This window comes from Choristoneura fumiferana, chromosome Z (genome assembly GCF_025370935.1).
Source record: "Choristoneura fumiferana chromosome Z, NRCan_CFum_1, whole genome shotgun sequence".
Taxonomy (NCBI): domain Eukaryota; kingdom Metazoa; phylum Arthropoda; class Insecta; order Lepidoptera; family Tortricidae; genus Choristoneura; species Choristoneura fumiferana.
Genome location: NC_133472.1, coordinates 17980705 through 17994037, shown reverse-complemented (window position 1 = coordinate 17994037; position 13333 = coordinate 17980705). Strand labels below are relative to the sequence as shown.

General features: G+C 37.2%; 1 protein-coding gene across 1 annotated transcript in view; it reads left to right on the top strand.

Annotated features, from left to right (window-relative positions):
• LOC141430481 (uncharacterized protein CG7065-like) overlaps positions 1 to 10214 on the top strand; it is a 63524-nt gene extending 53310 nt beyond the window's left edge. The window contains 4 exon segments of the mRNA XM_074091202.1: positions 2047 to 2205; positions 2805 to 2980; positions 4505 to 4859; positions 6313 to 10214. Coding sequence (XP_073947303.1) covers positions 2047 to 2205; positions 2805 to 2980; positions 4505 to 4859; positions 6313 to 7161 — 1539 coding nt within the window. The 3' untranslated portion in view covers positions 7162 to 10214.
• The last annotated feature ends 3119 nt before the right edge of the window (positions 10215 to 13333 follow it).

The window sequence follows — 13333 nt, the reverse complement described above, 5'->3', positions numbered from 1 at the left end:
TAGGCTAATTTTTATTCCGATATTCCCACGGGATAGGGATAAAATCTTGAAATAACAATCGCTGGCCTTAGAGTCATGAAATTTGGCATGGGTGTTTTAATTTAACATCAATGAAAACCACGATGTAATTTTAGGGAATTGCCACGAGAATTTAATAAAATCCCCGAATTTCAATTCAACTGCTGTATCTAATGATTTACGCGTGCGAAGCCGCGGGTAAACGCTAGTAATTAATAAAATTAAGGCATTTTGTACATTTTATGCGTTGAAAAAAAACACCTAATGACGCATTCTCATTGATCAATTTCATTTCACATGCAGCGGACAATTACTTTTGATTGATCCGATTATCGTTTCAGCACGCCCGGGAAAAATATTGTTGTCGTGTTTTGTGAGCCATAAATGAGTCAGCTGTTAAATATATCGGGCAGCTTTGGGTACTGGATTTAGGTTATCTATGGCCACATTTTGGAGCAATGTCGTAAAAATATGTTTTTCATCTTGTTGTTGATTCTAGATTGGGTTGGGTTGATTCCTACCAAAAGAAAAGTATTCTATTTAGTCCGGCAGTTAGATTATCGGAAAATATTAAACACGTATTTTTTGCTTTTGTCAATCAAACAAAAAATTACAAAGATCAAGCGCGTCAAAGTTGGGGAGTGAGGGGCCGTGACGTCACTTCTTAGTAAAAAGTGTACAGTCAAGTGCAAAGATATCGACACGGCCAAAGTAACAAAAATATGTATACATACACGACTTTATGGACTTAACATTAAGGATCTGTATTCATATTTTTCTGATTGTTTCGTAGGTGTGACGTCACGCGGAACATTAACTGCCTATAATATTAGAAAAAATAAACGTGTCGTATATTTTTTGATAATCTAACTGACAGAATAATTATTATAATTGCCTATTACAAGCTTCTTTTTACTTTGCAATGTAAGTATAGTTTATGTCAATCCAATTTATAGAAAGGGTAAACAAAGACGCCATTAACTCGACCACAGACTTTTAATGATGTGAAAACCAAGAACCTGTTGCAAAATTATTAATCTGTTAAGTAAATCGATTAATTTTTCTTTAACAGTATAGGCTTGCGTTTGGCCACAATCACGCCTGATGGAAAGCGAGGATGAGGCCAAAGTATTTTGTCTATTATTAACCGACTTCAAAAAAAGGAGGTTCTATGTTCCAATGTTTGTTTTTTTTTATTATTTACAATACTTGATTTAATTTTATAAAAAAAGTAACTTTTATTTTTTTATTTTAAAGTAAATAAATAATAATCGCTTATTTAATCGAGTATTAATCGACTTTTAAAATGTCAAGTTTTCCACAATCTCTACGCTAGTCTATGCTACTACAGATTATTCACGAGTTTCATTCAAGAAATAACGTCAGATTTTGACGAGGATTTTTCAAATGTAATTAAATATTGAAATCAAGTGAATTTTGATGAAAAAAAGTGATTAGACGTCTAGTTAAAAGACACGAATTACAGATAAATGTGTTATTGATTCGATCCAGTGGGTGTTTATACCAGAATTTTGATGAAATCGGTTTGTTTACACTTTCCATAAACTGGATTGGCATAACGTACACCTATTTTTTTTATTTTTTCGACTTGATGGCAAACGGGCACGTGGGTCTCCTATGTATGTATGCGTGGGTCAAATCTTGCAAGTTGAATTAGACCCACTTTCAGTAGTCGGATTGACTTGGAATTTGGCATACTTATATAAATCAGGTGACTATACAATAATCTGGTACTGATATCCTAGTGCTCCAGCCAGGATCGTCTCTGCAGGACGGAACTCCTCCGAACGGTTAATGGCATCGAATTGAAATTTGGTACTGAAATGTAGTATGACAATGCAAATACAGTCAACAGAAAGTACAGTCAGCAAAAAAGCTTGTACTAAAAAATGTTTTTTTTAACAACAAACTTATTTTGTTGTATGTTTGTGATTAAGTTTGTACTATGGGTAGGCTATTTGAAGCGCAGGTGATGTCAATGTAAGATGTTTGTGATGTGTGTCGCAGGCGCAGGGCGCGAAGAGCGCGGGCGCGGCGGGCGTGGCGGTGGCGGGCGTGGGCGAGGTGGACCGCGCGCAGATCGCGCAGCAGATGGCGGCCGCGCTCGTGGCGCAGGGCAAGACCGACGTCTCCTCCGAGGAGCTGGCGCAGCTCGTCGACGCCGTGGTACGCACACCACACACACCTCCCTTCCACCACTCATTACAATATGTCGCCTTCCCTTAAGTACAGACCTTGTTCGCGTCCTCTCACCAATTAAATTTTGGTTTGTTTTTGTAGTTATATTTCTAATCAATTAAATATTGGTTTGATTTTGGGTGGTATAGGAATTACGAGGCTCGACTCAAATAGTCCTCAGCTTTTGACGGACCTCTAATACGAGTCTCTTTCATAATTCCTTGCTTACTATGTTTAAGACACAATACGCTATTACCCTTTGCATTGTTCTCCCTGGTGTTTTTTTTTAATCTGACCTGATTAGACCTGTAAATCTGGCCTAGGACGCAAACCCCATCATTTATATCACTCAAAAATACCAAACGAAAGTGTACATTGTTATTCAGTACGTTCTTTTTACGCATTGTCTTAATAAGCAATGACTGGTGGCTGAATAAATACAGCTACATTTTTTCTTAGTTGGAAACAGGTTGAATTTGAAAACAGAATACCAGTTAGCGGCGCACTGCTTACCATTACCCAATATGTCCGTTGTAACTTTCCGTATTAACTTTGTTTAGGAAACTTAAGTGTCATATTATTTATAGGTTGGTATGGCGGAAACTTCAAAGCGAAACGCAGCACTAAAAAAGGAAATGTCAAAGCGGAACGCAGAATTAAACAAAGGTGATCACAAAGTGGCCTCGGAGACGTCCAAATCACTGAGCGGAACAGCTTCGGCGCTGCAGATGCTCCAGTCGGCTTACGACGAGAACGATAGGAGGCGAGTACACGCAATGCCAGCGAAAGGCACTATTTTTACTGACGATATCCAATTAGGATTAATCTATATATATATAAAAGAAGAAACTGACTGACTGACTGACTTATAGATCAACGCACAGCCCAAACGCACAGGCCTAGAAACTTGAAATTTGGTACAGGAATTCTTTTTATGATGTAAGTGAGCACTAAAAAAGGATTTTTAGAAATTCATCCCCTAAGGAGGTGAAATAGGGGGGTGAAGTTTATACGGAATTTTCTCATTTCTGGACTTAGAAGTATGACAATAGGTATTCAAGTCCTCGATTATAAATAAAAATTATGTGTTGATGAAATTGATAAAATTACCCCTAAAGGGGTAAAATGGGGGGTAAAGATTGTATGGTAATTTTCTCATTTATGGACTTAGAAGTATGAAAATAGGTATACAAGTCTACTATACTATAGGTATACTGTCTGCTTATCCTCTATATAACCAAATGTTTTCTCCTAACTAGGTTAGCTGGAAGATATCCCTTTTTAGGGATAAGCTCGCCTTTGTTCCCCTCTCTGTGTATTTGTATTTTTATTTTTATGTGCAATAAAGAGTTTACATACATACATACATACAAGTTCTCGATTAGAATTAAAAATTATCTGTGTAGGTGAAATAGATAAAATTATCCCTAAAGAGGTAAAATGGGGGGTAAACTTTGTATGGATTTTTTCTCATTTCTGGAGTTAGTATTATGAAAATTGGTATACTTACAGGGTCCTGATTAAAAATAAAAATGATCTGCGTAGGCAAAGATAAAGAAAGAAGAAGCAGCTTTCGATTTATTAGGGGGGAGCTTCTATGAGACTTCCTTGTTTCTAGACTAAAAATATGGCTGGTCACAATTAAAATGATCCGTATGGTATTAGCGACTTCAATAGGGGAGTTGGTTTTTCGTACAAAATGTACTACTAAAATGTGGAAATTAAATAGATATTTAAAATTGTGTGAAATAAATCTGCAAATAATTATGCAGTAGGTACTTACCTAACTTAAAAATTACGCATCGGTTTGTGCATAATAATTATAATAATTTTTGTGTGATTATCCGTTTTTATTTATTATATCATTTACCTAATTTACAAAATATTATGAAATATTATGAATTATGAACGATACATATATATATATATACCTACCTACTTTGGGTTCTATAATAGGAAAGATTCGGTTCTCGCCGGAAGCACACGAAATAATTAATTTACTCTCATGCTTTGCATTAAACTTTTCATAAACTAGCTTCAAAACTGGTAAAAAATATTGTTTATAGCGAATTACTTTAGTAAACTGTTACCTATCGTTTACGGCAGTACTTCGCTATGCACACAGATACAAATATCACAATTATAACGGGGGTTAATTAAAACATATGCCCTGATAACTAAAGTACACGCGGACGAAGTCGCGGGCAAAAGCTAGTTATTCTATATTTGTTACTTATTAGTATAGTCAATTAGTCTAAAATATTTATACTTTGATTTCTAAATTTAGAACCGAGAAACCAGAGGCACCGGACGCTATGGATGGACTTTCGGACTCGGATCTGGAAACGTTGTTGAAAAATTTCAACGAGTTGTCGGCGGAGGAGCAACATAGTCTCATCGCCTACCTTAAGAAGCTGGAGGCGCGCGAGCCGCAGCGCGTAGAGCGCCTACGCCAGTACGTGAGCGCGGCCGCCGCCTCCGCCGCGAGCGCTCCCGCGCCCGCCGCCGCGCCCGCTCCCGCGCCCGCCGCCGCGCCCACCTCCGCGCCCGCCCCCGCACCCGCTGCCTCCGTCTCACCAGCGCCCGAGCGTGCCAAACCCATACCAGTCGACAGCGACGATGACGACTACACTGTCGAAGAGGTCAGAATTGCTAAACGGCGTAACGATTACAAGATAAGTGCTAACAAATTAGGTGCCAATACTTTCAGAGACGTTCTTTCATTAAATCATTTAATTTTAAATAGTAATTAATTAATTAAGTAAACTTACATTATTTTTTTGCTTTCATTTTCCAAAATAAATAAATAAAAATTCTTACCAAACAATCATTCTGTGCATGTCAAGTGAACATCGTGTTTATCATGAGTACCTAATTTGGAATGATCAGCGTATTTTTTCATTTATTTTTTACTAGCGTTTACCCGCGGCTTCGCACGCGTAAATCATTAGATACAGCAGTTACATTGAATTCCGGGATTTTATTAAATTACAGACATCGTGGTTTTCATTGACGTTAAATTAAAACACCCATGCCAAATATCATGCCTCTAAACCCAGCGGTTGTTATTTCGAGATTTCATCCCTATCCAGTGGGAATATCGGGATAAAAAGTAGCCTATGTGTTATTCCAGATGCCCAGCTATCTAAATACTTACCAAATTTCATGACTTAAGCCCAGCGGTTATTAGTTCGAGATTTTATCCCTATCCTGTGGGAACATCAGGATAAAAAGTAGTCCAGCTACCTACATACCAAATTTTATGACTCTAAGCCCAGCGGTTGTTATTTAGAGATTTTATACCTATCCCGTGGGAATATCGGGATCAAAAGTATCCTTTATTTTAATCCAAGCTATGAACTAATTTTTTGCCAAATTTCATCCAAATCCGTCCAGCCGTTTCAGCATGAAGAAGTAACAAACATACTCACACACAAACTTTCACATTTACGAGTATAATATTAGTAGGATTCTTATTTAAAAGTTATCGTGACGTGGCCAGTATGATATTAATGGTTAAGCAGTTCCACATTAACAATCTGATTTTACGCAGCAATTTTTGTTCCCAAATTTTCTCCAGCAACTAACATTAGCTTTTTTAAAATGTTTTATACTTAAAGATATTCCAGGAGACTAGTACTGTCAGCTCTGAAAATATTGATTTCTAATATGTCAGCACCTTACATAATACGTGCCGTGCCCGGGTCTAGAATATGACGGATCTATGTGACCCGTGGGGGTCGTAAAAGGCGACTAAAGGAACTGATGTGATAGAATTGGGCATCAGCGCTCTTTATTGCCCACTACGAACTCCGGACTGCTGTACTGCGGTGTAGAAGGCATGATAAAATCACCACGCTATATTCCGAAGAAAGTCTCCATGAAGGTTCACTACTGCTCGTGAACCGACGACCACGACCACTCTGTCAAGAGTGTAGGTAGCCATTAAGAAGATGTCGAATACACATGTGCGCTAACAAAGTTAAAATTTTACATTTAATAAGTAGCAATTTAGTAAAAAACAAATAAAAAAACCTAGTCCAAACTGTTTTAGCATGGTCATTAGTCACACTTAAATTTTAAATCTAACTTCAGGTACTCCAGTCCGTTACGCAGAAAGTGAAAGAAAATCAAATTCGCCAGGAGATGGAAATTGTAAAGAAATCTTTAGAAGAGACCAAAACACCAGCAGTTGAACCTGAAGTTGTGAAAGGTCCTCCAGCAGAAGTGTCTAAAGGCACATGTTCAGCGGCTAACCTGCTGGCACTAATGCATGCGTCGATCCAGTCCACGACGGCTGCGCCGGCCGATGTCGTGGCCACCAGCCCGCAGCTTCGCTCCTTTGGTGACCTTCCGATACCGCCTCTAGGTCCACCCTCAGAAGCTATCAAACCGATCATGCAAACACAAGTAACGCAAAGTAATCAGCCTATCAACATAGAGTTACCATCGCCTGCGCAACAACCTGCTCCCTACAACAACCAGCATCATCAGCAACCCCTGCACCAGCGTCCGCAGCAGCAACCGCCGCAGCAACAACAACAACAGTATCACCAGCAACAACATCAACCTCCACAACATATTCCTTTTAATAGTCAGCAGGGGCTGTCCCTAAGAGGGCCACCACCTATCCAATCAAATTTCGGTAGTCATCAAAATGTTTGGGATCAAAGGCCAATGAATAACACACAGGATGTTAGAGGCCCACTGTTGAGGCCGTCTGGGTACAATAACAACTTTGGCCAGGACAATCACTATAACCAACAAGGATCCAGGCCTAACTACATGAATGGTAGAATGCAAGAAAATTACGATACACGCCATAACGAAAATATGAACCAACAGTTTGGTAATTACGAGCAAAACAATTATGGCCGAAGAGGCAGGGGAAATTTCGGTGGGCATGGTGGACCTATGAGAGGACGGGGTCGTGGTTATTACTAAAACCAGTCGAAGTAACATGCGAAATGGAGGTTTTTATTTAAGTGTTCTTAAGTTAATATAATTATATAAGGTGCATGTATCCAATTTCAGAGGTTTTATACGTGACAAAATTCGTCAAAGCTGGCGCTGGTTATGACTTACTTGAATACGCACCCTTTCTACGTAATAGTGCAGAATATTATTAGAAACTTTTGTCTATTAATAACAATAACGTCTAACGAGACAACAATTTGTTACCAGGGTACAACCTAGCATAATTATTTTTATTGTACCCAATAGGTAAACTGACGTTGCGACAAATTTGAGTACTTGTTACCTCTACACTGTCTTATTATTCCATATTATTTTGGCTTCAATTTGTAGGTAGGTATAACTTCATTAGTTAATACCTCTCATTTAAGAATTTAAAAAAAATACACACATTGGAACATAGAAACCTCCTCCTTTTTTGAAGTCGGTTAAAAATGAGGCTTGTCGCTGGCTGACCCATGAATTCTATTTTAAGATTATATCTACATACAATACACGTACATGTCGCGACTCTTTTAAGGTCTTCACATACTTAGTAATTCCACACCGTTGCGGCACAAAGTAGTCGAACTTTCGGTTAAGTCACCAACTAGTTGATCCATCCAATGGTCACTAGTAGACAACGAGGTGTCAACGTGTGAGCCATGCGTAGTCAACTGCGTCAGCTCGGCTTCTATAAATTGTTCTCGGTTGAACATGGCGGGTTGCCCGCCGGTCGCAAGCACGTAGTTCTTTGCTATGGGGCCGACTTGTGGGCAACATGTAGCAAATTGGTCCGAGTCGATACTACAATGCGTAGTCGACGCGCATAGACTACGCGTCGTACACTACCTGTACATACATTTTGAAAATGGTACTGTACTGTAATGGTACGTACGGCACAAGGCTTAAATGTCAATATTTAACTGTGAGTCGTGTTACGGAAATATTAAACTTTAATAATTAAAGGATAGCTAAACAAATAACCGATGAGACCAATTTCCTGACACAACTGACTTTATTCATATGTTTTACATGGTTACTGTATTAATTAAAAATAATATGAAAGAACGGAGTTTGCAACAAGTGGACTGGCTGTTGAGTTGTTATATAGTGTGCGAAGACCTTTTCTCTACTGAGATGGAATTAACGTAGCGCATAGAACCTCCGCCTTTTTTTTGAAGTAGGTTAAATAATTATCATTTCGAATTTACATTTGTAATTTACCATGAAATTTACGGTGAAGAAAAACACCGTGAGGAAACCTGCACATATCTGCGAAGAAATTTAACAGTGTTTGTGAAGTTCCCTACCACACTGGTCCCGCGTGAGAGCTTCGGTCCAAGAACTCTCGTTCTGAGACGAGGCTTGTGCCCTGCAGTGGGGCATACCTTAAATGAAACTGTCATGACTAACGGCTAGCCAAAAATCGAATTGGACAGTAGTATTATTTCCCTCCTTTCTAAAAATCGATGTATTGGTAAGACACTAGGATAAAATAATGTAGTTGATTTACTATTAAATATTTTTTTAAACTTTAACTAATGCTGCAACTAATTGTGAACCGTTATTAAGTACTTGAATATGTTCCGATTTTACTATAGCTGACAAAATTAACTATACTACGTTTATTCCATTGAGCCGCCTTTGTTCCAAGATTGGCGTACTTATCCTGGTTACGATGAGTTACGAGTAGTAAGGTTAATAATAAATAATAATGAGGGGCCGTGTACCTATAAACTAGTATTAACGGAAGACGCCAGTCGACCCATCTTGCGTAACGATTTATCAAAATTTATGTCTTTTTATTCAGTAAAGTCGAAGGTTGACACCACACAATTATGGTCTTTTTATACTGCTATACATTATTTTAGATTTATTTGAATAAAGTTTGCGCTTGTCTGGCCAGTATAACTTGTCACGAGCAATGTAAAGCAAACCTTGTTTTGGCAACCTTAAAACCAGTCCGATACGCAGCAATGTAAATCAAATTATATTTAGCAACATTTCTATGATCATCTCGCATCAACAGATAGCTTTTGTTCTAATGGGTTTTGATACTTTGGTTACAAGATCAAGGCTTAACTTATTTTACTTTACATTAATTTTGTATTTCATGTTATTTTAAAGAATTGTTTTCACGTTATGTTAAAGATTAGAGTCGATCAATTTTTCTTGTCACTCGTTGCTATGGTTACGGTTTCCTCAGCCACTGTTTAAGGTTATAGGATTCAGCCAAACATGCATTTTTGTGATAATTTTAAATTCATTCTATAATTGATCATCTAATAAGCATGTTAGTATAATGTGACACAATATTTCTATTAAAATGTAACTACATTTGTGCCCTCGCTGACGGGACAGAATAACAACAAGAAATAGTTGATTGACCCATTAATAAATTAGTGTCATAGTACCTGTTCAAATACCATACTAAATAGGGGGCGTTGAGGTTCTAGCGCTAATCAATTTTAGGCATTCTATGCACTCTTGGATAGGGACAGGAGGAAGAACGGCGGCTCAATGAAGGTTGGTTAGAACGCGCCCTTTTTTAGGTATTGTCTTCGTATTACTAAAATAAATACTTATTTATAAAAGTTACGTGTATGCGCGATAGAAAACATCTAATTTTCTTTTTGACAAGGTAGTTGGCGCTAGTATCGTAAGGTCTGTTTGCAATTTGTGAAATTTGGGTCGAGTTTATGATTAGTTATTAAGTAAATTATAAGCTAATCGCAAGCATGACTGTAACATGACTGTAAAAGGCCCTTTGGCCTCGGCCAGCACCAGCACCTAGCGAGTTTGGCCTTTCAAGAAACCCTCATTTGTATACACCTTTATTACTTCCAACTCTTAACCCGGATTAGTTATCACAGATCTAACTGATGTAGTTTGGTACCTCGTTTGCTATTCTTAAATCTTAGTGTATCAAATAGTTTTTTTTTTATTTGTTTGCTCGATTTTCAGTAAAAAAAAACAAATATGTTAGGTTATTGTTTTTTTTTTAGATATAGCTCTATGGTAAATAAATGAATTAATCTTAATGATGTTTTTGTTATTTTTTAATTTTTAACACCTAACATAACGAACGCACGAATAAAAAATTGTAACATACATTTTTAACCAACTCGAAAAAAAATGCAAATAATTTTCTACCAGTTTGAAGACATCTCTATAATTTTTATCTTTAATTGATATATGTAGTTTTAATTTACTTTGTTATGCTAGCTTTCATATTTAAAAAAATTGTAATTATACCGTTTTGAGAAAATGACTTTCTGCTAAGCTTCTTGCGGCGCATTCTTCTTGCCAATGATGGTCTTTTCGAAAGCTCTGGTAGTATATAAAAAAATTATAACCGAAAATTGAACCAACTACAAAAATCTGTCTGTCTGTTACGCTTTCACGCCTAAACCGCTGAACCGATTTTGATGAAATTTGGTACAGAGATAAAATAGACCCTGGGAAAGAACATAGGCTATCTTTTATCGAAAAAAAGAGGCTTTAAGGGGTTGAAATAGGGGATGAAAGTTTATATGGTGGAAGTTCGTCGCTGTCGAAGATAAAACCATGAAACTTGGCATTTAGGCACTTAATAAGAAATAATTCTATATTTGTTTGAGTTTTTTTGAAAATTCGACCTGTGAGGGGATGAAATAGAGGATGAAAGTTTGTATGCAAGGTCGTCATTATTGAATATAAATAGATGTATCTTTATTAAACTTGCCATTTCGGCACGTGAAAAGAGATAAATAGATATCTGTTCACACGTTTTTTTTTTAATTCTTCCTGTGAGGGGGAAATAGGGGATAAAAGTTTATATGGAAGATCATCATTGTCGAAGATAAATCGATGGTTCTTTATGAAACTTGGCATTTGGGCACGTGATAAGAGATTAATACATACTAGATGAAAACCCGGCTTCGCTCGGGTAAAATGTAGACTCATAGTAATATGTTTGAAAAAATTTTTTTGCCAGTGTAAAGACTGTCGTACCTATCGAAAAATCTGACGTATACTCCCAGCCTTAATATATCACAAACGTACTTTCACAGCTAACCTACGAATCGGTATTTCACTGGTAGATATTTCTCCTAAATCTTATTTGCCCAAATAACTATGACGTCTCTGTCTCATAATCAAAGAAATTAGACCTAAAGGGCCCCATATACGGTACGATTCGTCTGTACGATCGATCTGATGAAAATCGACGAATCGTACCGTATGTGGAGGCCCTTAAGAGGTCACAATGGAGAACGAAATACGAACCTGTGACACGTGATGACGTGACACTAACGCCACTTTGACATGTTTACTTCGCAATGCCATATACCTAGTAATTTATTCAAGTTTATATTGAAAATACTCGATAATCCGAATTTTCCGCCTACAAGTTGTCGACTCGGATTGACTAATTTTTTACGCTCTTCAATTTGATGTGCATTTCGTTCGAGTCTACCGTACCCCTTGACGAAATTATTAATATAGATTTGTTCGCGCGTTTTTATAAATTCTTCCTGTGAGGGGTGAAATAGGGGATGAAACTTTATATGGAAGATCGACATTGTCGAAGATAAATCGATGGTTCTTTATGAAACTTGGCATTGGGCTACTTATAAGAAATAAATAGATATTTGTTTAAGCGTTTTTGAAAGTGTTACCTACGAGGGGATGTTAGCAGTGGGGATGGTGCAGTGTTAGCAGAGCCTTCTAAGCTCATAAGCAAAATGTACGCAATGTGGAGTCATTTTAGATGGCTTATTCACATAGACAGTCAGACATGAAAAATTATGATTTTCAGATTTTTCTTATTTATTGTGCTATAAGAGCTACCTTTATGCAAAATTCCAAGTTTCTAGGACAGCTGGAAGTACCTACCCTATAACGTTTTCTGTTGAGGCAATTTGAAAATGAAAACACCTTTTTAACGACTGTAGCTTTTGATTGCCTTGACTTAGAAGTCTGATTTTATCACAGCTTTCTGGACTATTGACCTGAGTTTAGGGTTTTAATTTCAACTCGATACCTTACTCCGCGCGTTTACGAGATAAAGGGTCTTGACAGACAGACGGACGGCAAAGTAATCCTACAAGGGTTCCATTTTTTTTGTTTTTAGGTACGGAACCCTTAAAAACATTTGCTCTGGCGCTTTTCAAATTTCGACCTATTTACTTGAAAATATAGGGATGAAAGTTCTTAAGGAATTCCAAACAAGTTACTACATATTTATCGGAAATATGTGTAGCTATGCTTAGTAAAAATGCCTTGACTTACAATAAAGGACGTAAGGCGTCAATAGTTCACTATGAAGAATTAATCCTTTTGTGTTGGCAGGGTAGATAGATACACGTCCTATTGCTAAAATATGGCTAGGCTACCCGCAAAATATTTATGTTTTACCAAAGAACATCGGACGGATGGATGTATGGAAGAACAAAAAAAAGTAGTTTATATTTGTAGCAATGTATTAAAATAGGTTATTTTTGGTAAAACGTAGAAGTTTCTATGTACTAATATTGGCAGAATAGGTATCCTATATAAATTAAATACTTCCCAAAATTACTATTCCATGCGGACGAAGTCGCGGGCAAAAGCTAGTAGTTTATATTTGGAGCAATGTATTAAAATAGGTTATTTTTGGTAAACCGTAGAAGTTTCTATGTACTATTATTGGCAGAATAGGTATCCTATATAAATTAAATACTTCCCAAAATTACTATTCCACGCGGACGAATCAAACAATAAATGGCGCAAATATTTGTCGGTTCCGCATCTTTAAAAAATAAATAAACTAGAGATTTATTCAAATTCAAATATTTTATTTGCATTTTACTTAACTTGCGTTTTTAACCCCCGACGCAAAAAGAGGGGTGTTATAAGTTTGACCGCTATGTGTGTCTGGCTGTCTGTGGCACCGTAGCTCTTAAACGGGTGGACCGATTTAAATGCGTTTTTGTTATTGAAAGCAGGTTTTCTAGCGATGGTTTTTAGACTTGTTTTATCAAAACCGGTTCAGCCATTTTTGAGATATTGAACTTTGAAGTGACAAAGCCGGGGTTTTCCAACTTTTTGTTGGTTAGGTTAGGTTATATTCACTCACTTCACTCGTCGCGAAGAGGTCAAGTATATTAAATCGCAAAGGTAATATTTGAAGTCTCATTCA